This window comes from Mauremys reevesii, linkage group 1, assembly GCF_016161935.1.
Source record: "Mauremys reevesii isolate NIE-2019 linkage group 1, ASM1616193v1, whole genome shotgun sequence".
Classification (NCBI taxonomy): Eukaryota; Metazoa; Chordata; order Testudines; family Geoemydidae; genus Mauremys; species Mauremys reevesii.
The window spans coordinates 232,855,472-232,883,093 of NC_052623.1; the positions used below are offsets into that span (position 1 = coordinate 232,855,472).

The 27,622-nt window shown below is 40.8% G+C and overlaps 1 protein-coding gene across 2 annotated transcripts in view; it reads left to right on the top strand.

Moving 5' to 3' along the window:
• The window catches only part of LRP6 (LDL receptor related protein 6), a 197,169-nt gene that overhangs the window by 3,616 nt on the left and 165,931 nt on the right, over positions 1-27,622 (top strand). The window contains exon 2 of one of the 2 annotated variants that reach the window (XM_039545877.1): positions 8,550-8,943. The exons of the other annotated variant lie outside the window; for it this stretch is intronic. Coding sequence (XP_039401811.1) covers positions 8,550-8,943 — 394 coding nt within the window. The remainder of the gene's footprint in view (positions 1-8,549; positions 8,944-27,622) is intronic. 2 annotated transcript variants of the gene reach the window in all.

The window sequence follows — 27,622 nt, forward strand, 5'->3', positions numbered from 1 at the left end:
GAATTGATTGACTAGGAAGCTTATAAATTATATTTGTGCAAATATATCATGACATTGTGTTGGACAGACCTTCAGCTGTCCTGTATATAGAATCAGTTCTTGAAGGAATGGAAATGCCTGTCGAGTAATTGATATTTTGACAAACTCCTAATGTGCTCAAAACACTTGTTTAAAAAAAAAATTGTCCAATAAAGACTCTTGTTTTTAATTTAGAAAGGCTAGCAAGTTCCAGGCTCCTTGGGCTAGTAGAGACTAAGGGTGCTGCTCAGACAGCATGCTGGGAGCAGACGGGGGGGAAGAGGCATACTGTACCCTGTAATATTTTGAAACAACTAGGTGGGGTCTTAATAGCAGCATTGAGTTGTTCCAGTGGGAACGTCATGGAGTCTTCAGATAAAGGGTTTCTTGAGACCCGGAGCCCCAGGGTTGGAGATCAGACCTTAGAGAATTGTCCCCCAGGTTATCACAATACATTCCCTCCTGTCCGTCAATCCCCGTATGTATAAAAGATAGCCCAGTTTTGATTGGGTCTGTATCATTCCTTAGAGATCAGTCTGGCATCGTTCATGCCATATTATCCATTTGGTTTGCCTTGTCATTGCCATATTTCATCTGAGAGCTTTCAGAAACCAGCATGATCTAAGGTTTGGCAAATGCCATCATTACAACTGTGGAAAATACTGTATTATCCCTCACCCTCATCAAATCATCACTGAAAGATTTTTTTAAGTATTAGGAAGGTGATTATAGCACCTGTGGCAGAGTTTAATGTGGCTGGGAGCAAAGATGAAGTAGCATTATGGCAAAGTGTGTTCAAATATGATGGAGTTTGCTGGTTATTTTATTTTTTTTTATTTTTTTTTGGTTAAAGTTGTAATTTACTTTGTCAGTGGTTCATGAAGGTGATGCAGTACTTGTATCCCCCTGTTACTGTAAAACTATTCAACTGAAGAACTTATTGTAATCATCATCTTACAGAAATATTGTTCAGAGTGACATTAATAATTTTCTGGTTTCCCTCCTCTCCTACGTCCCAGTAAGTGATCTCTGCTCTTCATTTGTTAAGTTTTAGCTGGAAGTGACAATCTGACTTCAGGGATAGCAGATTGGGCTGGGGGTTTTGTTGCAGTTGTGCAAATTTTTCAGCTAGAAGATAGCAGCTCAGGAATGTTCCTCTGCTTGAGTTCCTACTTGCGTGCTTCTGGGAATCAGAAAATTTCCACCCTTTTTGACAAGTATTTCCACCCTTCTGGTAATATTGCATCCCATATGTGCCCGCTTCAAGCAGTCCACCTCAGTGCACTCATTGCTATATTTACTTCTTGATTTGAAGTCAAGTAGTGTATAGCATACTCTCTGTGTGTGTGTGACAGACACAGACACAGACACAGACACAGACACAGACACAGACACAGACACAGACACAGACACAGACACAGACACTCATCTCCTGATCTGTCACCATCCGTTTTCTCTGGCAGCCAGTCTTCAGGCTTCAACACTGTCCTCTTTGTTCCCAGCATATTCATCCTCATTAGCTTCCTGGCAAATGTTAATTATGTGGGTTGGCTTGCTGGTGAGTTGTTCTCCAAGAGAGTCCAGTTTCTCATACATGGGAGAGATGATTTTGGAGTGGCACCAGAAATTCAGCTGTTATCCCTGGCCTTCTTGTACAGGACCACTCCCAATTTGGCAAACTGCCTTGATACCTTCATGTACAGAGGTGTACTGCACCCGTACAGACTGATAGTTCTAGTTCCCAGCAGGAGCCCCTCATAGACCTTGGACCAGCTTGAGGGATTCCACAAATACAGCTCTTGTAAACTGTGGATAACTTGCTAAATTCTATGCTACCATCCGTTTCTATGAGGTAGCGCATCAGGGACATGCTTTAATACCCAGCTATTGCTAGGGTGACCATATGTCCTGATTTTATAGGGACAGGCCTGATATTCGGGGCTCTGCCTTATATAGGTGCCCATTACCCTCCACCCCGTCCTGATTTTTCACATTAGCTATGTGGTCACCTAGCTATTGCTGCAAGTAAAAATACTGGTAAGGGATTTCCTGTAACCACAGATGTTTACCCCATGGATGCCTGATGTAGGGTGCTTACTGTGAAATGAAGGAATGCTGCTGCACTGATGGTGGCTTCCTGTTTACATCAGGCAGACTACACTTGTTCATCTAAAGCCCAGCTAAGCCACTTGTCCCAGCCATTGACTTAGGGCACGTCTTCACTGGCAATGTTAAAGCGCTGCCATACCTCTCCCAGCTTTCTTAAAAAAACACCTCCATGAGGGGCGCAGCTACCAGCGCTGGTGCACTGTCTACACTGGAATTCTACAACGCTGAAACTTGCTGCGCTCAGGGGTGTGTTTTTTCATACCCCTGAGCAAGAAAGTGGCAGTGCTGTAAAGTGCCGGTGTAGACAAGCACCTTGGATGGCGGGTGGTGTGTAGGACACAAGGGTTTGTACAAGTGTGGCATGGTCCAGTTTTGGCATGTGATGGTTATTTATTATTCTTCTGAGCCAACTGTAGACAAGCCTTTTTGGGATTGTCTCTGTTTTTTACCTGGTTATTACTAATAGTTGATTTGGGTGAAAAGAGAGTATTCATTTTCCTCTTAAATAACTACCAGTATTTACACAACTTATTCCACATATTGGGCAGTTTAACCAGAGTTGCATAATCATTTGCCAGTGTAAATGAAGATGCAGTATAGTTTTGTAAAAGCACAATTTTCCAGGTTTTGGGAGGGGAAAGCATTGCATCTACAATTCTATAAATGCTGGGTGATGACTGCCCTAAAAATTAAATAGGAAAAATCTATTTGTACTTGGCAGGGAAATTAACACACTAATAAAGACTTAATTTAACTGTCCAAATGTTCTTGTCGTTCATAAATATTTATGGAAAGGAATTCACAGTGTGAGAAGATTAGCTATTTGCTCCAAATGGGCAGAGCTCAGTTTGACTAAAATGGTGGTATTTGCATTAGAAATTAGCTTGTCATAATTGTTTTCTCCTTGCCATTATGTCCTTGTGTGTGTTGCTTACTAAAGTTGTTCGTTTCTTTTTACGGTGATTAATTAGCTACTGTTTAAAATATAAGCCTGTGCATTTCAAGTCAGTTGGCAAGACCCCTAAGCAACTTGGAAATGAAGTCAAACCTACAAATCTAAGGGTAGAGTGTGAATACTGTATCATTTTTTTCCAACTGGATTAATAATATGCATTTGGGATTATCCCACTTAAATTGTAGTTTAGTTATTAACATTCTTTTAGTTAAACTTACTGTATTAATTTTGGGAGAAGTCCCCAAAGTTTTAACATAGTTTATTTTATTTTAAAGATAGAATATTCAGTGGCTTCTGATGTGCTACTAATGAATGCTTTTATATATGTGGGTATGGAAAATGGCTACATCTGCAAAGTTTTTTGTTTGTTTTTTTGTTATGGGATTATATTACCCAAATAGAATTACTTTGTATTACAATGAAACCAATGTAACAGAAATGATAATATTGTTTTAATTCTGTTTGTGAGGGCCATGTGTAAGCACTGTGTGTCAAATTTGAAAATTAATCATCTCTGAGAGAGGAGAGAAGGGAAATCTACAGTCTTAATCAACTAGCTACATGAATAATTCTGCTAATAATAATTCTGTCACTTAGTCAAACTATATTTCCCACGATTCAAATAGAAATGTTAATTAATAAAAGGAAACACAATTTTCCTCTTCAGCCTCTTCCCCCTCATTGCCTGCTGCCAAAAAGGGGGGGTGGGTGGGGGGAAAGAGATTTGCTTCGTATTATTATCTTTACTTATTATACTTTGGTTGCTTTCCAGCAACAAACTTTTTCCCCAACTGCCCTCAGTTGTCAAAGATTCAAAATACTTAGAGGGAATGTAAAGTATTTGCTGTAATCCTGGCCATCGTTGGCAATTCTGGAAACTGCAAGTAAAAGTAGCAAAAACGTATGATTATTCTGAATTTCAGCTTCTCTTCTTTCACTGTGTAGATAGAACAACGAATAAAATAATTTGTACTCACAATTATTCTTAGTTCATTGTGGAAATCCAAGAGTCTTCTTATTAAAAAATGGTTTAATGGAGAAAGTAACACATTCAATAAAGAAATAGAACATCGTTTAATTGGGAAGCCTTGTATCCACTTTATTAAGTCCATGTGGAAAATCAGTGATGTTATAATAAGGCAGCAACTTAACTGAGGCTTAATAATCATACTGTATACCATGTAAAACAGCAAAGCTTATAAATAGATGTAATACTTAAAACTTCTGAAAACTGGGTTTGAACTGTAGTGATAATCTGAAAAGAGACAGATGTGAATTGCGTGTTTTACAAAATTGTTTTTATATGATTATTGCTTATTTGTAATTTTTTTTTACATATTTCGTCACATGATGTGTAAACTGATTTGTATGTGTGCACTGGAAATACAGTTGGACCTGCGTTACATTACTTGATCAATAACTTAAAAAAATAAAGCTGCTAGTAATCATAATTGCTAAAGTAGATTCCTCCCTTCCCACTTCCAAAACCTGTATCTGTTCATTTAGAGTAGAAATTCCATTCCCTAAGTTAACGCCATAGCAAACAATGCTTTTGAGGCATTGAAATGTAATCTTTGGATTGGTAATTTACAGTTTTGGTTTACTGAAAGCCAATTTTAAACTTGTACATTTTGTTTTGGCAGTGATTTGTTAATCTACATACCAATCTCTGGTGTGTGCTTCAGCAAGTGGTCAAAGATGGTTCTCTTGTGTTGCACAGAACATATGTAACTGTACAAAAACTAAGAATTGTGATGCTGTGAAAATGAATTTCAGTAGCAAAGGAAGTCCAACCTTTAAATTCGCAGCATTCAGTGTGGTGGATGAGCTGGCAAACTTAGTGCACCTTTTAACTGGGAAGTATACTGAAATGAAGTAACTTTGGGTCATTGGGTGATTGATGCTTTTTTTTCATTACTATTGAAGAGAATGCTGAGTTGCAGAGAAGTGAGGATGACAAGCTCTGTATTTTCTCTTTCAGCAAAAGTTAGTTGCAGTCTTGTCCCTCTCAGTTTGCCTTGCAGTGGTCCAATCTATGCTGTCAAGTCAATGACATCTTTCTCTTCTGGGCGTCATTAGGAGAATAGCTGAACACCTGGGTTGCACATGCTAACTTCTGAATTTATAGCTCCTGACAGTGTCCTTCAAAATCTGAAAGAAGAGGAAACGACTTGGTTTCTTCTTTGCACGTGTGAAGACAAACTGTAAAGTTTTTCTAATGTGTCCACCCTTAGCATTTAGGCTAAGCATGCCAGGATAAGTCATTGAAAGTGTCTGCAAAGGGAGAGAGCTAAAAATTGAGGGAAACTTGCAGTTTTGTTCATGATTCAAGCCTTGTAAGCATTTTTCCGCTTCATGTCGGTATGAAAGAGGAGTTAATGGTAAGGGAAACCCATATCATCACTGAGCAGTGTACAGAAGCACAAATTCATTGGTGGGCCTTTAATTAAATGCATTGCTTTTACAGCTTCATGAAGGATTAGGTGTGAGTTTTCAGTTACTTCCTTGCTGGCAGAAAGCTTGTGTAGGAAACAGTGAAGCCATAAGGTGGTAGGTGTAATGATTTGCGTTGATGTGATCGGACCACTATTCTTACCAATCATTGAATGGCTCCAGATTGCAAAACTTGTGGTACTATCACAAACATTGTTTTTGTGCATTAGTTCTATTGAAAGCTTGCTTTAGCTATCAGAAATTAATTTGCAAATAATCAAAACATGCATGCACGCACGTATGCCGGCTGACTCATCAAGTTGAATTGCTAAGTAGTTGCTGCTATTTCTGCATTCTGAAAGCAGTTCCTCTTGGACATCTTCCGCCATGTCTCTAATAAAGCACAGAAGAGTGTTGTTTGAACAAAGGCATGCTTTTCAGTATGATAGCTTCTTCAGATCCTATGTCCCTAAAAGAATCAACCAACCAAACCCCATGTCAGTTACACAGGGAAAGATGAATTTTTTTTGCAAGTTTTCCCTTTCTACTGCTTTCTAATTTAAATGGATACCCAATAAGATGCTTAAAGAGCATTTCCTATTGATGCTGCCAGTTTGAGTGATCAGGTTTTGTTGACTTATTCAAAGTTTCAAGTTTTCTCAGGGGAAACAAAAAATCCTCAGATTTATTGTTCACTGATGGATGCCTGTTTTCTAAATGTCACAGCAACTTGGAAGATTTAATACTCTCACCAGCCAGCCCTACAGAACGCACTACAAGTTGTGGTTTTGAATCAGTCTATGTAAAACTGTGTGTCATGCTTGTAATCAAATTTCATTCTGAAGCATAATTCGAATAACTTGTATGACTTTGCGAAGAGGACATATTTCAGAATCATTCCTCAGCCAGAGCTGAGCTCCCCCAAAGAATGAAAACCTATGCAATACAGTTGTGTTAGACTCAGCAGTGCCTTCATGATTACCCTTGACATGCCTGGTGTTCCAGTTCAGTGCATGCTGTGTGCCTGGGTACTCTCACTTCGTGTTGTACATAATAATGGAACTTGTACTTGTTTGTGCCTGGATTTGCCTTATTCAAATGCGGTGCATATTGTCTTATTAGAAACGGTTCTGTCAGTCTGCTGTATGCACTTATATACTGCACTGTACCACTAGCTGAATTTCTCAGTTTACGGTGGTATGGTAATCTTACAGAGTACTGAATAACTTTTTTGGAAAATGTTTTTTTGTATGTGATTTCTTGTGACCTGCCCAAGCAACTTTAGACCTAAAGTTTGGGAAAACCTCTTTTAAATCATTAAAATTAATTTTTTAGGCTTTTTTGTGGGGGAGAGGAAGGACGGTAGAAAGATAAAGTAACAAATTTGTTACTTAAAATGGGGTTCCCCCTCATTCTGTAAAAATGCCGCCTCCTACTCCCATAGAAGTACTATGCCTGCACTAAATATTTTGCTGTAAATCAATAATGTGGGTAGATAAAGATGTTAAGTTTGAAATCTGACTTTGTTAGAAAAAACACTCAATGTTATGCGGAGATCTAAATGACTGGGTGTGAGGGAAATTTTTATGCAGTGTTTGTAAAATGAACCTAAGCAAAATTAACTGTTTAAATTTGATTAGATTTTTTTTGGGAACACTTAAATATGGTCCCGGACACTGATTTAAAAATTTATTTTCTTTTCTGTCCCCTCCCTCTCTCCCCATATTAGTTTCTGAAGGACATGGCATAGTACACATGCAATGAATAGTCTTGAGAAAGCTGAACTTCTGAGGTGACATTTTAAAGTGTAGGTCGATTTAACAGGCACATGGATTTCTAGTCTCAGTGTAAGCCTTTTATATAGGAACTGTTACTTTTCTGGAAACAAAAGTGATATCTTTGTAAGAATCTGCAGACCTATACAGACACAATGGCCATCATCAAACCATGTGCAATTTTTGACTCCATAAATGCAGGCCTCTCTCTGGTGACCTAACAGGTTTCTTTAGCCTGTAGGGGAAACTTATAGCTATAGGTAAGTTGATAGCAATGTTATAATGGCATATATATGAATATGTTTAGAGGGCCAACCTCAGTGTCTAGCTAAATATTTTATGTGCTCTCATCACAGTAGTACCTGAGCAACCGTAGAGAAGGCTAATTGCATTTTGTGATAGCAGTTTAAAAGGAGATTTCTTTTGTGGTGTTTCTCTGTTTTAAAAACCTTTTCTTACTAACTTCCATTGCAGTACAAATGATGCTGGAATGTTCATGATGCTGTGCGATACTGGTGGTTGAGTATAATTAAATGGATATGTTACAATTAAAATATCTCTTGGTTACTGCCTTTCAATAGTTTTATTCGTGGGTTACATATGAAAGTTTTATACGAATTGTGCAGAAACAAGTGTGTGGTAGGCAACCTAGGCATGCAAAAAAAAAAAAAAAAAGACATTAGATCAGATAACTAAACACAGCACGGTGGGCCTCAATTTGAAAGAAGACTTCACACAGTTTTTGTAGCTCTGCTTTTTCCTCTCGCTTTAATACTAATTAACATTTTATATAATGTCTTTCATTCCAAGCTGCTTCAGAGTGTGTATGTGCAACACTGTTAAAAAGGAGCCTACTTTAGATTGGAGGGCAGCAGCAGGTAAGCAAATGGTGCACATCACATTGGCCTCAGTTTCCCCTTCAGATACTATTTGAACACTGCTCTCCTAGGAAAAGGTGTCCATGTGGTCTTCAGTGAATGTATTGAGACCTGTTTTCTTTTTTGAACATCTTATCTGAACTACACACACTGTAGGATAGTGAGCGGCATGTTAGTAATTTATCTCCTTTGAAAGAGCTGAGAGGATCTTGCTGAGATTTGAAACTCTGACTTCAGGTTATCTAGTTAACTTCCAAAGGCTGCCTTTTCTGGAGTCATTGAATTAGCCCTTTTATACCATGTCTGTGAAACTACTAATGCCTTAAATTGTAATAGCCTGACTTACATTAATGTGTGTCATTTTTCCCCCCCCACCTAAAGCTGCACCGCTGCTGCTGTATGCAAACCGACGTGATCTGCGATTGGTGGATGCTGCAAATGGGAAAGAAAACGCTACAGTTGTAGTGGGTGGTTTGGAAGATGCAGCCGCAGTGGACTTTGTGTTTTTCCGGGGGTTGATATACTGGAGTGATGTAAGCGAAGAAGCCATTAAGCGAACAGAATTTAACAAAACTGGGAGTGTACAGAATGTGGTCATTTCTGGGCTTTTGTCACCTGACGGTTTGGCGTGTGATTGGCTGGGAGAGAAACTATACTGGACGGATTCTGAAACAAATCGGATTGAAGTTTCCAATTTAGATGGATCTTTGAGAAAAGTTTTATTTTGGCAAGAATTGGATCAGCCCAGAGCAATAGCCTTAGATCCTGCAAGAGGGTAAGTCTTTGGTGGTTTTTTTTTGTTTTTTATTCTTTGGCATGTCTTGGTCATTAGTTACTGAAATTCAGTGTGCTTATTAGAGATCTGAATATTCCCAGTTATGCTGTGACCTTTAAATATGGTACTGTCCTAAGCCAGTTTGCATACCAGATGGTGGTCTTGTTTTTCTTGCACTTACTGTGAGATGTGAAAATAATAATCTGCAATATTGCTGATTTATTTTTGTGTATGTGTGAGGTGGCTTGCTGTTAAGACAACAAACTATCTGTCTCTGTTTAAAAACATCAGATGTGCAAGCAAATATGTGAGAAGAAACTATTCTTGTTCTAGTAGCAGTGCAGAGGATGATAATTCATTTGGTTCTGATTAACATGTGAAAACAGATGGTCTGTTTGTAAAGCCAACACCTACCTATGGAGCTGTAATATACTGCAATGCTGCTGTGGGCTGAGCAAAGACAAAAAAAAAAGTTACTCAGCATTTGTGTTACCATATAGTGTTAACATTGTAATAAGTGATAAAAACCAAAATAATAATGTTGAGAGAGAGGTTTCAGCACTCAATTAGAAAATACATTTATTGGAAACATGTGACCCTTGTGCTGTTGGGAAATTCTGTTGTAATAAAAACAGTGATGCAGTAGAACTGGCTAAGGCTAGGCATAGTACAAGCTTTCTTCTTCTTAACTTCCATCTCAAGGTCTGGTAGTGTACCTTAATCATAACTTGCAGGACTCTGTGTTTATTCCCTTTGAGGTCCTCTCCTAAACGGTGGCCATCAAGCATGCTAAATTCAGTGGTAGTTTTGTCATGTAGATGAATGTCCATTGAAATTCAGGATGAGTCCACGAAATGAATGGTTGGTTGTGATGTTATTTCTAAAATCTGATGGTCTCCAGAAGTGAAAGACTAGTGCAATAACCTAGTGGCCTGCTTAACCCAACATTCATTTTCTTAAAAATTGAATAGGGTCTATTAAGCAGAGTAGCTTACAAATTAAAAAAAAAAAAAGTGTGTGTTTTTTATCTGAGCAAGAACGTTCCTCTGTATCTGCAATATTAAGAAGACCGACAGAGTGGGTGCTTTTATAAAAGGGTCTCTTCCGCACCTTTCTCAGTTTTAGATGTTTGGGGGTATTGTTGGGTAGAATATTGGATGCTTTGGCTGCAGATTTTGAATTTGTTCTTATAGCCATACTACAATTTAAAGAGAAGCAATCTCATTTTTACTTTATTTGGTGGCATAGTTTGGTTTGCAAGTATAGGATTCTATATAGTAAAATGTGCTGTCGTATTTAATTACTAAACTTAATGAAAACATTTTATTACAATTTTATCTAAGTTCTTTCACCCATGTAATTTTGAGAGGCTTATGGACAAGATATGATAATAAAAGTACTTTCTCCACATTCCACGCACACACATCAACAGGTTTTGAATAAATGGACACAGTTGTAAACAGCAAAAAGAAGATGGAGTTCACCTCCCTGCCCACCAATTGCTTTGAAAGTTTTTAAACTCTGACACTCAAATAATAAACTTAATACACCAGTTATCTACAATCCTCCAAACAATAAAAATACTGAAGGAAGCAAATATAATGCCCACCCAAAAACAAGAAGGGGGGAAAAATAAGGCAAATATGTTTGGGATAGGTTTGCCAGCAGTTGGTTGCACTAGTGTTTTCTTTATAAAAATAGTTAGAATTCGTATGCAGAACATCAGGAATGAAATTTGTATAAAAACAGAATTGGGAAGCTTTTTTGGCTTGTCAAGGTTAGTGTGGTTTCTGTTGACCTAGTCAAAGATGGTGTCCATGCGGCAATCACATTTAGCAATTAGTTTTGCAGCAGAAGGGAAATTTTGTCCAAACGAATGGAAACCAAACTTTAGCAAACCATTTGGGCTTTGCAAAAGGCATGCATATTGTCCAAGTATGCACAGTAACATTCTTGGTGGCTAGAATTGGATGAGTACGTAGATTATTTCTCACAAGATTTACATGAGAGTAGAACTGTAAAAAGAAAAATTTGAAGGAGCCAAAGATACACTTTTTGGGGGGGGGGTGGTCCACTAGACCAAAAATAAATAATATCAGGACAAGTCCACTATAGATGGGCAAAAGTGCTTTCCATAACCTTTCCGAAAGTCTGACTCCTCAGGGCCTAATGAATAGTTTATTCTCTGATCACAATCGTTCAATTTTTACTTTAAATCTTCATGTAATTGAAAGGCAAGAAAACATTTTCAGATCTTACTACAGTTCTTGTCAGTAAAAGTTCAAGACACAAACCCTTTCAAAGACTGAGTTTTAAATATAAAGGAATATTCTCTCTTCTGACTCTCCAATAAAACTGTTCCTGGTGAGATTTATTGATATACTAGTAACTAAGTTGTGAAATAAAGGACATGTTTCATGGTGATTTATTTAATATTTTGCAGAGATTTGATCAGTCTTAACCTGAAAAAATGCTAGCAGTAATTTTATTCTTTAAAATCTGAAGAGATGCCATTGATCATATGTCAAAACTTTCTCCTGAGCATTAAGGATGAGTGGCATCAGCAAGGGATGGGAATATAGAAAGTATGAAAACTATCTCTCCTTTCTGTTTCAGTAGCATTTATTAATTTATTACTGCATAGATAGAAGTACCGGTGTGCTGTCTGGGAGTTTTATATTTGTGTCCATCAGCTGGTGTGTGGAACCAGCAGTGAAGAGGACTAAGAACAGCAGCCTAACAGTAAAATCTAGAACTTGAAAAACAAAGCATTCTCTTCTCCTTGGAATCCCAGCCTGTGATTTTTTTTTTTATACACAGCTGTTTCTTACTCCAAATTAAATAATCTGTAAATGTTTGCAATTTAAAAAGAAATGTCTTGGCAATTACATAGGGCTTAATGAAAACAATGAGTTTAATGCATAATGACCCTTTTCGTAACATTAATAAATCCATCAAATATAAAGTGGCACATACAACAAATTTCTGATTTTAGCAAAACTTTTTTTTTTTTTTTTTTTTAAATTTCTCTGGCAGTGTTGTGAACCTTTTTGTTAATACCTTGAACAGAAAAGTGATATTGACCATTCTGGCTTTCTGATCAGGCTGAATTAGGTAGTGAAAGGTGTTTGTTTTTATATACATATAAAAGGTAGTAAAGGACTAAATTGAATGTTTGTGAACAGTTAAAGCAATTTAATTTTATTTAGCTGTTTCACCATGACTTCCCATTTAATAGAAGTTAAATTGTAATAGGATTTTTGAGTTTTTAAACCACAGTTCTCAAAACAAATCATCCCTACCCCCAATTGCTCTAGTTTTTCAGGCCATTAAGAACTTTTGAATGACGCTCTTTGTAGTGTTGTTGGCCATTGGTCAACACAGCTTTGGGGAAGACAATCTGGGGAATGGCATGCTCTTGTAGGGAGTGTCACCGCAGTGGTGGAGATGGTGGGAAAATAAATGGGTGGAGTAACTGCCACTATCACTGCCAAACCTCATTTTTATGAATATTAACATTATTGGTAGTTTATACATGGGGACAAAGTCTGTTTTGTTTTTTTTTTAAACTTGAGGATTTTTACTTAGAGAGCCAGCATAACTTAAAATGTGTAGAGATCTTGCTAGCCAATTGTGTGAACATTGGGGCATGGCTTAAGGTTTTCATTTCACATGCTGCAATTTACCATTTGACACAGTTATTTTTCATCCTTCTGGCAGTGGAATAAACTGTGTATGTGTGGTTTGGAGGGAGGGGAAAGGGATATTCTAGTCATTTGAAATCAGTGGGAGTTTTCAATACTGTTTCAAAAGATTATCTTTGACCAAGTCCCAATCGCCCTTTCTGGAACTGCGTGTTTTCTCTGACCTCAGTTAAAACTTAAGCTGTTCTTCATAGCGGTGCAGTTGATGATGATGATGATCTGTAAAAATGTTTCAGTGTAGACAAAGTTTTTTAGTTTTATAACCCACAAAAATCAACACCACAAAGTTGGTCATATAGTCTCAAGAAAAGTGCTACCAAGACCAGCTAGCTTTTCTCACTTTAGGTATACTGTGAGGTGAAAAGGAACTTTGAGTGTCCTCTGGAAGCTCTGACTAATGTCTTACATTTCAGTGGTATTTTTTTAATTCAACTAACTCTGGAGTTAAAATAATTGCTAGTGAATAAACTCTTAAGTAAAACTATGTAATCAGTTCACATGGTAAAGATTTTTCAATTAATGGGGGACATTAGAGTACAAAGATTAATAATATACTGTTTTTCATAACAATGTAGGTTGATTTCTAGATATAATGTGTTGGGGGAAGCTCTGAAGTTTAAACCTTCTCTGAAGAAAGGGAGTGATTTTTCTCATGCTCCAATTTGCATATGATACTTCTCCAGTTATAACATGTGTTCCTCTTTATTGACCCAAATTATGTTTGACTACAGTGTCACTCTCTACATATGTTACAGATCACATGCCATAAAAGGTAGTGAAGACTATGATTTTTTACTAGTTTCCTTGGGATTGTCATTTTGTTAAGTGGCCAGCTACCCATTGGTAATATTTTCTGGACTTTTTTTTTTGTATTGTATTTTCTTTATAACAGTCATTTTGGTGCTGTCACTGAGGTGACAGAACTTGCCAGTGAACATGTATGCCTGGTTTACATTAGAGTTATTCCAAAGTACACCTCTACCCTGATATAACGCTGTCCTTGAGAGCCAAAAAATCTTACCGCATTATAGGTGAAACTGCATTATATCAAACTTGCTATGACCCGCTGGAGCGCACAGCGCCGCCCCCCCACCCCCCCGCCCCCTCTGGGAGCGCTGCTTTACTGCGTTATATCCGAATTCATGTTCTGTCAGGGTAGAGGTGTACCTATTCTGCTTTAAAGTCATACACTCCCATATTTAGAATAACTTTAAAGGTTTCTCTACAAATTAATGTTTGCGAGATTAGGGTCATAAATGTTACAATTTTTGTGGTTTTTTTGTTTTTGTTTTTAACAGTGCAGTAAATTTCATATAAGATATCCTACCAGTAGGGGCATTGACATACACAACCCAACATTTATAAGTTTTAATTTAAAATTACACATTTTCAAATTAATTTTATAAAGCCTCAACCTGATTTAAATCAGTGATTTGTTTAAAAATCAAGTGATTTAAATCAATTATTTATATCTTATCTTATTGATTTGGTTATTGGAGTTATTCCCCTGGAGAGAAAAGGGGCTACATAAATTTAGTGATATACCAATAGACAGAGAACAGAAGTCAAACCTGAAGAAGAGCTCTGTGTAAAATCAAAAGCTTATCTCTTGCATCAACAGAAGTTGGTCCAATAAAAGATATTACCTCACCTATCTTGTGTCTCCAATATCCTGCGACCAACAAGGCTACAACAGCACTACATAATACAATATAGTACAGACCTGTGGCAAAGGACCCTGCAGCGCTTTAAGGTCCCTGCCCATTTTGCCCCCCCACGGGCGGGGAGGGGGGCAAAGGGAGTAGCTGCCCCGGGGCCGGTGATTTAAAAGTGCCTGGGGCTCCGGACACTGCTAACGCAGCAGTGGTGTCCAGAGCCTTGGGCCCTTTAAATCGCCACAGGAACCCCAGGCAGCGCGGACAAGGCGCCCTGGAAGGGCAGGCTGGCTGGAGGATGCTGACCTCTAGCCCCGCCCCTTCCACCTGAGGGCCCAGCCAATGGTATGCATGAGCAAAGTGTTCTCTAAACCTTGTAATGGCTTTAACTGGATTATTTTTTCTAGTGAAGACTAGGCATACATGTACATCTACAAGATATGTCAACTCAGTGACGGGCAAAGTGACTGTTGTAAGAAGGTACAAATCAAATAAAGGTGAATAATAGTACCTTTTTCTGATTTAGATTAATCCACTTCCATGGTGGTGGGGTAAATTAATTTGGAAAAAAGGTGGCCTTAATCTGAAATAAGAATGTCCACGTATGGAGTTTATTCAGGAATAACTCCATGTGTAGACAAGCCCGTAAGCATGTATGTAAATTTATTTGCATGACTAGTCTCATAGCCTATGTCCTTAAAGTTAAGCATGTATATAAACTTTTTACCTGAGTGGCATAACATTAAACAAATTTTTGTTTTCTAGTTTCAAAAATGTTAACAATGAAAAGCATTGAAAGTCTAAATAACAATAACAAACTGAACTTTTTTTACACACACACACACACGCGCGCGCGCGCGCCAAGGTTTTCTACAATAGGAGTGTAAAGTTAGGCTCCAATGTGCATATGAGTAACTGAATGGAGGCTAAAGGGCACAGTGGCTCCGAATGAAAGGGCTGGATGATGTCTGAAGTGCCCCCCACCCATATCTGTTGCTACTCTCCCCCACCCCGTTACTCCTCCCCCACTCTCTACCATCCCCCTCTCCCCAATTGCTGCAGGCAGGCAGAATTTCTGGCACCCCCTTCTGCTGCCAACACTATCAGTCAGCAGCTTGTTATGTCTGTCTCTGTCTCTCTCTCACTCACTCATTGGGTGTGCAGTGGTGTGTGAGTCTCTAGTTAGGCAAAGCTGCTAGATATTTTAGAAATCCAAGTGTGGCCTGGTAGAAGCGCTTCAGTTTTCTTGGGTATGTCTACACTATGGGATTATTCCGATTTTATATAAACCAGTTTTTTAAAACGGATTGTATAAAGTCGAGTGCATGTGGCCACACTAAGCACATTAATTCGGCGGTGTGCGTCCATGTACCGAGGCTAGCGTCGATTTCCAGAGCGTTGCATTGTGAGTAGCTATCCTATAGTTCCCGCAGTCTCCCCCGCCCATTGGAATTCTGGGTTGAGATCACAATGCATGATGGAGCAAAAACAGTGTCGCGGGTGATTCTGGGTAAATGTCGTCACTCAATCCTTCCTTCATGAAAGCAATGGCAGACAATCATTTCGCGCCCTTTTTCTGTGGATTGCACTGGCAGACGCAATAGCATGATAACCATGGAGCCTGTTTAGCCTTTTTTCACTGTCACTGTATGTGTACTGGATGCTGCTGACAGACGCGGTACTGCAGTGCTACACAGCAGCATTCATTTGCCTTTTCAAGGTAGCAGAGACAGTTACCAGTCATATTGTACCGTCTGCTGCTGTCGTGGATGCTCCTGGCTGGCCTCGCTGTGGTCGGCCGGGGGCACATGGTCAAAAATGGGAATGATTTCCCAGGTCATTCACTTCTTTGTTTTGTCTAAAAATAGAGTCGGTCCTGCCTAGAATATGGGGCAAGTCTGCTAGAGAACCAGAGAGCACAGCCGCTCCGGGTCAGAGCCCCAGATATCCTGCAGAAATGATGAGCTGCATGCCATTCTAGGGGGTGCCTCTGCAACAACCCCACTCGTTGCTTCCCTCCTCCCACACCCCTCCTGGGCTACCGTGGCAGTTATCCCCCCATTTGTGTGATGAAGTAATAAAGAATGCAGGAATAAGAAACACTGACTTTTTAGTGAGATAAAATGAGGGGGAGGAAGCCTCCAGCTGCTATGATATTCCAGGCAGGACATCTCCATTACTCATTAAAGGGTGTGGGGGGGAGAGGAGCATAGCCCCCTGCTGCTATGATAGTCCAGAATCTCCATTAGACATGAAAGGGGAGGGGGGGAGAGGAGCTCAGCCTCCAGCTGCTATGATGAGGACGGTTACCAGCCCTATTGCACCATCTGTCAGGACTGAATCTCCAGGACACAAAGCTTAAAGAAGGGAATGACCAGGAGTCATTCCCATTTTTGCCCAGGCGCCCCCAGCCGACCTCACCGAGGCAATCCAGGAGCACTCACAGGATGATGACGAGGACGGCTATCAGTCATTTTGTACCGTACCGTCTGCCACCGGGGAGGGGAGAGGATGCTGCTGTTTACCAGCAGCATCCAGTAGACATACGGTGATATTGAAAAGAGGCAAGAAACGATTTTTTTCCCTTTGAGTGGGGGGAAGGGGAGGTAAATTGACGACATATTCCCTGAACCACTGGCAACAATGTTTTTGACCTTTCAGGCATTGGGAGCTCAGCCAAGAATGCAAATGCTTTTCGGAGACTGCAGGAACTGTGGGATAGCTTGAGTCCTCAGTCCCCCCTCTCTCCCTCCCTCCATGAGCGTCCATTTGATTCTTTGGCTTTCCTTTACGGTTGTCACACAGCATTGTGTTGAGTCCCTGCTGTGGCCTCTGTCTATCATAGCCTGGAGATTTTTTCAAACGCTTTGGCATTTCGTCTTCTGGAACGGAGCTCTGATAGAACAGATTTGTCTCCCCATACGGTGATCAGATCCAGTATCTCCCGTATGGTCCATGCTGGAGCTCTTTTTGGATTTGGGACTGCATGGCCACCCGTGCTGATCAGCGCTCCACGCTGGGCAAGCAGGAAATGAAATTCAAAAGTTCGCGGGGCTTTTCCTGTCTACCTGGCTAGTGCATCCAAGTTCAGGTTGCTTTCCAGAGTGGTCACAATGGTGCACTGTGGGATACCGCCCGGAGGCCAATACTGTCGAATTGTGGCCACACTAACCCTAATCCGACATGGCAATACCGATTTCAGCACTACTCCCCTCGTCAGGGAGGAGTACAGAAATCGGTTTTGAGAGCCCTTTATATCGATATAAAGGGCTTCGTTGTGTGGATGGGTGCAGGGTTAAATTGGTTTAACGCTGCTAATTTCTATATAAACGCGTAGCGTAGACCAGGCCCTTGACTTGTGGAAGTTCAGTATTTCAGAAGGTGGTGTGAGTTGCCACTATAGCACAGGCTACCTGCTTGTCAGTTTTGTGTTGGGGTCTGTGCTGTTCTCATAGAAATAATGTTTAATGAGGTGCTGGATTTGCCTCTTTTAGTACAGACGAGCATTTTAAGTGTGAAACTAATTAGTATTTCAAAGTTCAGAGATCCTCCCCCTCCCCCCTGTACTTGGGGGGAGGGATAGCTCAGTGGTTTGAGCATTGGCCTGCTAAACCCAGGGTTGTGAGTTCAATCCTTGAGGGGACCACTCTAGGGATCTGGGGCAAAATCGGTACTTGGTCCTGCTAGTGAAGGCAGGGGGCTGGACTCAGTGACCTTTCAGAGTCCCTTCCAGTTCTGAGAGAGGTATATATCTCCATATGTTATTAATTAGGAAACTAATTAAAGAAACAAGCACAAAGCATCCATGTAGCAATCTAACATGAATAAAATGGAAAGAAAGTAAAGAACTAGTAACATGTAAATAAAAAAATTGATTTAAATTAGGGCTGTCAATTAATTGCAGTTAATGCCTGTGACTAAAAACAAAATGTGTTAATTTTTTAACCATATTAATCACACACTTCTGGGCAGGGAGGGAGGCATTGGCTGCGGGGGAGCCGGACTTGATAGTGACCTTGGTGCAGTAACCCAGTACAACGTGGGAAGAGGCTCCAATCCCAGCTCTGGCAGAGAAGTAGGGATCTTGACCGTGCTGTGCCCCATTGCCCCGGTCAGCCTCCCAGCACCAGTCTCTCCTCCCTGCCACATGCCAAGACCCTGAGGTAAAATCCATCCTCTGTTGCAAACACCTAGCTCAGTAAAAGGAGGTGAGCCTGGCAAGCCCAGTACCAGAAACCACCCTTCCAGAAGCAGCAGCAAGACACCTCCGTCACCCTCCTCCTGCACAAATCTTTGCTTGCTCCCTCCCCTGTCATCACTCCCTGTCCTTCCGGACCCTCCTTCTGCACTATAGTTCTACATTTGTAAATTTAACTTCCATGATAGAGATTGCGCTGCAGAACTTGTATGAGGTGAATTTAAATACTGTTTCTTTTGTTTATCTTTTTTACAGTGCAAATATTTGTAATGAATAATCTAAAATGAGTGCTGTACACTTTATATTCTGCATTGTAATTGAAACCAGTATTTGAATATGTAGAAAACATCCAAAAATATTTAAATATTGTTATTTAACAGTGCGATTAATCACAATTAATTTTTTTAATCGTGTGATTAATAGTGATTAATTTTTAAAATCCCTTGACAGCCCTAATTTAAAATTAAGAAATACATTTTATTTTGTAAATCATGATTGTTATCCACTGGTTAGAAGAGACTACTTTTTTAACAGGCATAATAACTGATTAAAACTTAACTGGTTGAGTCTGAATTAATTTAGTGTTAGCATGGACACAGAGAAATTGAAATGCTTCAACTAGTGCTACCGCTGCTGTCCTATGGCTCACCAGTAGCTGGTAAAAATCCCAGAATGCATTGGTTCTGGAAGCCAAGACAGGAACAGTGAGATACATAGTGAGAATATCTTGCCATCAAAACTGTTAAGGACAGTTCTAATGTGGATATGCAGTGGTAAACCAGTTCCTCATGGCTGATGCAAGCACACTACTTGTACTGGTTGAATTACAAACTATTCAGTTCTCTAGTGTAGGTAAAGCCACACTACGTATTTGAAGGTCAGCAATTTCACACTGATTGTCTTGATAAACTGTATTGAGGGAAGTTGGGTCCTAACCATTCTATAATTGGTAGAAAACCCATTGATGTCAAACTTGAAAGCAATTTTTTCAGAAGACGCTGCATAGCACAGGATATGTAATATGTGAGTTTGTATATGCCTCTGATTTCTAGTCAATTGCCAGAATGTTCCTAAGTAGCTGTGCACTAAACTCTTAGAAGAAAGAAACCAATTCTATTGTTCAGACCTTTGAAAATGGCTTTTTAAAAAGTAACTTAATTTTCCAATATAAAATACAAAGGCATGTAGATGATAACTTGCTTTTGTAGTTTTAAAAAAATCTGACTTACTAGCAAATTCTTATACACATAGTTACTATAAATCAATAAAATAATAATGTAATTAATACTACTTTAGACATTTTAAGATGAATTCCCTTCCTTATCACCCGTTCAAATCAGCGCACATCCACACATCTCCTCCCAGAAAATGTGCAAGATGGTGTAAAGCCCACTCATTTTGTTTCATGTGCGGGTTGGGTTTTGGTTCTAGAAGGCCTTTGGGTTAAGACATGTGGCAACTATCAAAGTCACCTTCAAAATAACTTGTTTGTTTGAAATGTTTTGCATTCAGTGCACCTAGTTGCTGTGGTGATAAGGCAATATAAATTAATAAAATAACTGTCAACTGAACATAAAAGTTAATACAAACGTGAGATGTTTACATGCAGTGTTTGCTCAATAACTTGGGTTAAATATTTAAACCAAAATAGTAATTTCTGTTTTGTATAAATTGCCCCTGGTGATATGCTTATGCTCATGTTTTATTCCTGCTTTCAATCCCTACAATTACAACTAACTTCTGAGGGAAGTCTAGACTACGAAGACAGGTTGAATTTTTAAAACGTGTTGGTGAACAAGTTTTAACTAACATGATTTAGTAGAGAGTACTGACTGAATTAGCTGAAGAAATCTCTGCACCACTGGCATTAATATTCACAAACGCATGGATGACAGGAGAGGTCCCGGAAGACTGAAGAAGGGCTAATGTAGTGCCCATCTTTAAAAAGGGGAAAAAGGAGGAGCCAGGAAACTATAGACTAGTCAGGCTGACTTAGATACCTGGGAAGCTATTAGAGCAATGTATAAAACATTGAATTTGCGAATACCTGGAAGATGAAGGGATGATCACTAGCGGCCAGCATGGCTTTACCAGGAAGAAATCCTGCCAAGCCAGCTTGATTTCCTTCTTTGGTAGGGTAATTTATTTGGTGGATAAGGGGAATGTGGTGGTCATAATATACTTGGACTTCAGCAAGCCTTTTGACACAGTCCCACATGACATTCTGTTAAGTAAGCTGGAGAAATGCGGACTCAACAGAACTACCTTTAAGTGGCTGCATAATTAGTTACTCTTTTATTTGTGGTTGTTTAACTATCAATGGAATGATGTTGAATTGGAGAGAAGTCTCAAGTTGGGTTCCACAGGGATCTGTTCTGGGTCCAGTGTTTTAACATCTTTATTAATGATCTGGATGTAGGTAAAGAGAGCATACTGACCCATTGGTAATATTTTCTGGACTTTTTTTTTTGTATTGTATTTTCTTTATAACAGTCATTTTGGTGCTGTCACTGAGGTGACAGAACTTGCCAGTGAACATGTATGCCTGGTTTACATTAGAGTTATTCCAAAGTACACCTCTACCCTGATATAACGCTGTCCTTGATTGTATAGAAAAGATGTAGAGAAACTGGAAATGATCCAGAGACGAGTAACAAAGATGATCAAAGGGATGGAATGCAAGCCCTCTGAGCAAAGGCTGAAGGAACTGAGTGTGTTTCATTTGTAAAAGAGGAGATTAAGGGGGGGATATGATAGCAGTCTTCAGATATTTGAAAGGCTGCCGCAAAAAAAAAAAAAGATGAGTTCTCTTTTGCCCTGGAGAGCAGGACGAGAGGCAATGGGTTCAAACTACAGTATAGCAGATTTAGATTAAATCTCAGGAAAAACTTCCTGTCTGTAAGAACAATAGGGGCATGTCTACACCAGAAAGCTAAGTAGACCTAACATAGTAATTACTGCAGTGTTTCATGTCCACACTGCCCTCTTATCTGTGGTGCGCATCCTCACCAGGAGTTGTTCCACTGACGTAAGAGGGACAGTGAGTGGGGAGAGAGGAGGGGGCTGAGAGACTGGAACTCTCTGCCAGGATCCTGGCTGCACCCCAGGCTTTCGGCTCCCTGGGAGCCTGGATTCTCCTCCCCCCCACCCCAAGCCCTCGGCTCCCTGCCCCTGGGAGTCTGGCTTCCTTCCCCCCGGGCTCTCGGCTCCCAGCCGCCCTGTGGGAGCCGAGAAACCAGGATGACATTTAAAAACAAGTCCCTGTGACCATTAGATTGTTCTGAATTAGCTTGGACAAGTCACTCCGTGGCCCCTTCTCTTTGTAAAAAGTTGTGGCCATGTTGCCATCTTTCCTTCCTCCTAAAACACATGGCCCCTTTAGCAAGGCAAGAGGAGTAGCAGACAGGGATGTTTCAGAGGGAGAAGTTGCAGATCCTGTCCTTGGTGGTAGAGGAACTTGTTGAGTGGTGTGTTTGGCCTGTTGCTTGTTCTCTGTGACAGTCGTGAGGCTGGACTATGGGTCCGTGGACAGCCAGCCAGGTGAAGCAGGTCTGTTTTTTCCACTGAGGGCCACGTGGCTGTGACCTTTTGGATATTTGAACAGAAGCAGTGTTTAAAGTCTGAGTGGTTAATCCTTCCCTTTAGTATGGGTGTGGAGCTGAGCAGTAAGTCTGATTAGTATATTAATCAGTTGCCAGATGAACAGGAACAGCAAATGGGAGTTTTTTGGAGGGAGTTTAGAGAGAGAACGTAACTGCTGTTTTAGGTATGGCTGTACACCAGGTAACACGTATGGACAACAAAGTTCAAGCTCAAATTCATCATGTCACAAATTGAACTATAGCAGGGATTCTCAAACTTCATTGCACTATGACCCACTTCTGACAACAAAAGTGGCTACATGACCCCAGGAGGGGGACCAAAGCCTCAGCCCACCCAAGCCTTGCCAAAGACAAAGCCCAAGGGCTTCAGTCCCAGGTGGGGGGCCTGTAACCTGAACCCCACCACCCAGCACTGAAGCCCTCAGGCTTTGGCTTCAGCCCTGGGTGGTGGGGTTCGAGCTTTGGCTGCAGCCCCAGCAAGTCTAATGACAGCCCTGGTGAACCCGTTAAAATGGGATTGCAATCCACTTTGGGGGTCCCAACCCACACTTTGAGAATTGCCAAACTAAAGTAACAAAGCATGTGAAGAGAATAAGTTTCTCACTTGCTTATGCCACCAGTGCGGGGAGTCTAGGTACCAAGCAAGAGGACTTGGAAATTTTCAGTGAGGAGAAATTTGATGTAATTGTCATTACTGAAACCTGGTGGGATGACTCACATAATTGGAATGTTAAAATTATTTGTTATAACTATGGGCGGCACATGAGCCTGCCCCTTTGGGGAGGCTAGCCACGTGGCCCCGCCCCTTCTGCCCAAGCCCACCCACCGGAGCCCTGAGCCCCCTCCACTGCTCCCTCCCAGCCCTGAGGCCTCTCCATGGGTGGACAGCCCTGGGCTGCTAGCCAGGTCCCGGCATCCAGCCGACCCCACACCAGGGCTGAGCTACGGTCAACTTGGAGGAGATGGCGCAGTGTGGTGGGGTCAGGGCCTGGCTTGGCTTAGGGGAGGCTTAGCCTTCCCTGGCCTATTATACCTGCCGCCCAGGGTTTATAACTTGTTTAGGAAGAACAGAGTGGGTAAAAGTAGGATGGTGGCACTCAGCATTAAAGACACCATTATCTGTTTTAGGGTTATTGATAACTTAGGATCTTGAATGCATATAGATCAGTGTGCTAACTAACACCACCCAGGAGGGTATTGGTGAGTGTCTGTTACAGACCACTGAATCAAACCAGAGAACAGGATGAGTTACTCATTAAACACCCTGTCTGTAATGTGTGGAAAGAAAAATGATGGTGTCATATGGGAATTCAGTATGAAAAAGACATGCTGGAGGTCTCATGCAGCCAGCAATAAAACATCATTAGAGTTTCTAAAAGTTACAGATGATGATTTTCTAATCTAAAAGATATTGCACTCAACAGGAGGTAGCTCTCTCTTTTGGACCTCATAAAGATGAATTAATCACTGGACTGGAAGTTGGTGGTTGACTACAGGCCAATGATCATGAGTCAGTAGGCAGAAACAGAGGACAGTCCAGACCAGTAACATACGTACTTTTCACTTCAGAAGGGCTAACTTCCCAAAGCTGGGCAAAATTATGAGCAAAACTGATTGAGTGGAAAAGGTTAGATGGAAAAATGTGAAGGAAGCTTGGGAAGACTTAGAGAAGAATTTATTAGATGACCACAATCGAGAAAGAGGACAACACTGGCTAAACTTGCACCTTGGTTCAGTGGTGAAATGAAGGCAGTGATTAGAAATAATAATAATGCAATAGATAACATATGTAAAAGGAAATAGAATCCATGTAGATTAGACATTATGAAATGTGGAAAACTGATAAGGAAATCTACAGTTGTCAGGGAAAAAATCATGGCTAATAGGGCTAAGGACACCAAAATAGAGTGTTTCATATTAGGAACAAAAGAAATGCTAGCAATGGTAATGGCTTTATACTAGGTAGAGATGATAAAATTGATAATAGTGATACAGAAAAGAAAATGCCACATCTTGAAATTTTGGGAATGTTCGTGGCATTAGTGACCAAAATCCTCTTGATTTTGGGTAAAATTGTCAAGCAGAAAGGGGGGGAAATGGGAGAGAGATTCTGCCTTGCCAGCTTTTTAACATAGCCACCATTTACAAGCAATTGTGTATAGATCAAAAAACTGATGGCACCAGTTAACACCTTCCAGCAGAACAATACTTCCATCTCCTCTCTGCTTGTTCTCCTAATACAGTTTATCATGTTGATACCCTCAGTGATTTATCTCCCAAACAGAAAGAAGAAATAGTCGTGGAGGAGGGAAAGGGGTGGGGTGGGGGGATGCACACAGTCCCTGGCTGCCTGGAGGGGGGAATCCTCTGCCCTGGGGTGGGGGAGAATGGGGGATTCCCTTGGATTGTGGGAGCACAGAGCTCCTGCCATGGGAAGAATGGAGAGTTTGGGAGAAGATGGGGGTGCACACAGAATTGCTGAAATGAAGGGGAGAATGGGGGACCCTGGTTTTGGAGGAAAGGGGCACACAAAACCCTGGTAAGTGGGAGAGGGAGGGGAAATAGAGGAGGATGGGAGGGATCAGAGAGGTAGCTTGTGGGGTGGGAATGCAAAGAGCCCCTGGCAGGGCCGGCTTTAGGCTGATTCCCCTGAATTGGGCACTGCCCCGCACCCAGCCAGAGCACGGCAAGCCTGTGGCCCCACAACCCTGTCTGGAGCACTGGCCGGGGCCCGCGACCGCGCTTCCCCGGCCTGAGCGTGGGGCAGACAGCTCTAAGCATGCGGCCCCACTCCCCCCGGACCGGAGCGTGGCAATCCGAAGTGCCACCGAAGACTCAGAGCACCGCCCAGTGAGTACAAGCCCCATGAATCGGGCCCCGCACTTGCTAAAGCTGGTCCTGGCCCCTTGTGCATGCAGTGAGCTCAGCCTACTCAGCTAAGTAGCATGTGACCCCTTAGCTCAATAAAATTCATAGCAATTATTTGTGTAAGCAGCAGTTTTTTAAAGCACAGATGTTGTACATTACAGGGACTACATTGTTGGGATAACATACAACACAGTGAACCATTTTGTGTGTTTCCATAAACTTGGTCACTTGCATGTCTGTGGTGGGGCTTTAGAATTAAAAAGGAAAAGATGGAAGTGGAGATACCACAACCAGAGTTCTCCAAATTCCTTGCGAAGGGAAGCCTACTAAGCCACCTTGCTGCTGTTGCTCACAGCAACACTAAAGACCATGGCTGGTTCAAGCAATTGTAGTATGTGGGAACAGGCTCCTATCTCTTTAAGTCCTTTGTAGCACACATGGTGTGCTGTGTTTTTAGAAGCCATCAGAAATGAGGAAAAGCATCAGTATGCATTAAGCTAGACCTGGCATGTTTGTATATAATTATGTCGGCGCCAACTGTGCTCGTGCTGTTTCTTCATTATTTTTGTTGTGTAATGAGCAAAAGGCACAACACTAATGATAACTATTTTATTGTTTGCAACACAATTTTAAAAAATTGATAAATGTGGCTATTTTCTTCTTTATTTGTGCAAGAAGAAACTAGGGTTTCTACAGACATCTTAATTTCTAACCATTCATATAATTTCTCTGAAAACGTCACAGCTGGAGTTGCAACAGATTGGTTGAAGACTGTTATTGGTTGGTTTTTAAATGTATATTGGTAGGTTTTGCAGAGTTTTGCCCAGAAATGAGGCTTCAGCTCTGGGAGTTGCATAGCCTCGTCTCTCCATAAAGGTCACTGGTATGTCAGTTGGGGTCACCTGAGACACATTTTCATTTACAGTCATGGCAAATCTAGTTCCTTATTAAAATATCGTTTACAAAGGAGAAATGGGGTATGGCTATGTGGCTACATATTGCTCAAGAACCAAGCTTTAAGTCAGGAAGTGACATATCCTAGGTACCTCAGACAGTCTCCTGGTTGTAGGGTCATGTCACTTGGGATGACCCCCAGACACATTTTCCTCAGGTACAGCTAGTCAAACCCCAGTTCCTTATTCAAGTGCCACATGCAAAAGGGAAGTGGGGATGGGAGTGAGGTAGCAGTAAATTGTACAGGACTAAAGCTGTGGATTAGGGAGTGACTTGTCTCAGCTATTTCAGAACAATCTGATTATAGGGATGCGTCACTTGGGGTGACCCAAGAAGTATTTTGTCACAGCCAGTGAAAACCCAGGTCCTTATTTGAAAATTATTTGAATAAACAATAATTAATATAAATAGTTATAAAATGCAGTCACTCATGTATGGTGAAATTTGAAAAAACAAAAACAAAAACCACACAAAACAAAAACTTACACTGTTGATTTATTAATGTGGATCTAGGAATAAGGGACTAATTTCAGCCTCCTACGTTTTCAGGCAAAAAAAATTGTTTTGGTCAAAAAGCCAGGGTGTATGGTGAGCTTGGTGTTTTTTTGTTTTGTTTGTTTTGTAGGAGGGGAGGGGAAGAGTTTAACAAAATAAGTTTTGACCAAAAAGGTCTATTTTTTACAGTTCCTCCTAGTTGGCTACCTTATATATATCTCACCACAATTCAGACAGTTTTGTAAATCAGTCCTAAAGTGTATGAGTGCAACCTGTTTTAAATTAGAAAATTAATTTTTTGAAGGACAGCATCAACTACTTTTTTGATAGATTTGGTGGTATTTTCTGTTCTTACTGTCTGTAATATCCTTCTAGATGCTTTAGAATCAAATGCTAATTTAAAAATAATTTTTGTCCTCTCCTTTTGGTAAACATTTTCCCCATTCACCACTACTCTTTGGGTATGTCTACACTACCTGCCAATCCGGCAGGTAGTGATCGATCTATTGGGGATCGATGTATCGCATCTTGTCTAGATGCAATAAATCGATCCCTGAATGCGCTTCCTGTCGACTCTGGAACTCTACCAGGGCAAGAGGTGGAAGCGGAGTCGACGGGGGAGCGGCGGCTGTTGATCCCGCCTCGTGAGGACGCGAAGTAAGTCAATCTAAGTCGATCTAAGATGCATCGACATCAGCTACACTATTCTCGTAGCTAAAGTTGTGTATCTTAGATCAATTTCCACCTGTCTTCCCCCCTCCCCCACTGTAGACCAGGCCTTTGTTTCTACTAATGTCCTGTTCCATTGAGATTCCCTTGTTTACCTCTTTGCCACCATCGTTATTAAGGATAACCAGAATATACACACTTATCTAACCTAGGTTCTAATGCTGTGCCCATCACCTTAAAAAACTTAGGAAGCATATACGTCTCTCCCCAACCTGCCCCATCTCTTCTCATCTCTCTCTCTCTCGCGCTCTCTCTCTCTCTTTTTGGGGGAGGTGGAGGGAATTATTGAGAGAGAACTTGGTCTAAACTGAGTTTTGCATTTTGTTCATAGATATCCCTAACTCTTCTAGGAATGAACAGCCTTTTTTCTGAGCCATTTACTGTGGCCTGGTCTGTGCTATAGTTAGGTCGAAGTAAGGCAGCTTACATCGACTTAACTCTGTAAGCATGTACGTTAAAACGTTGCTCCCGCCA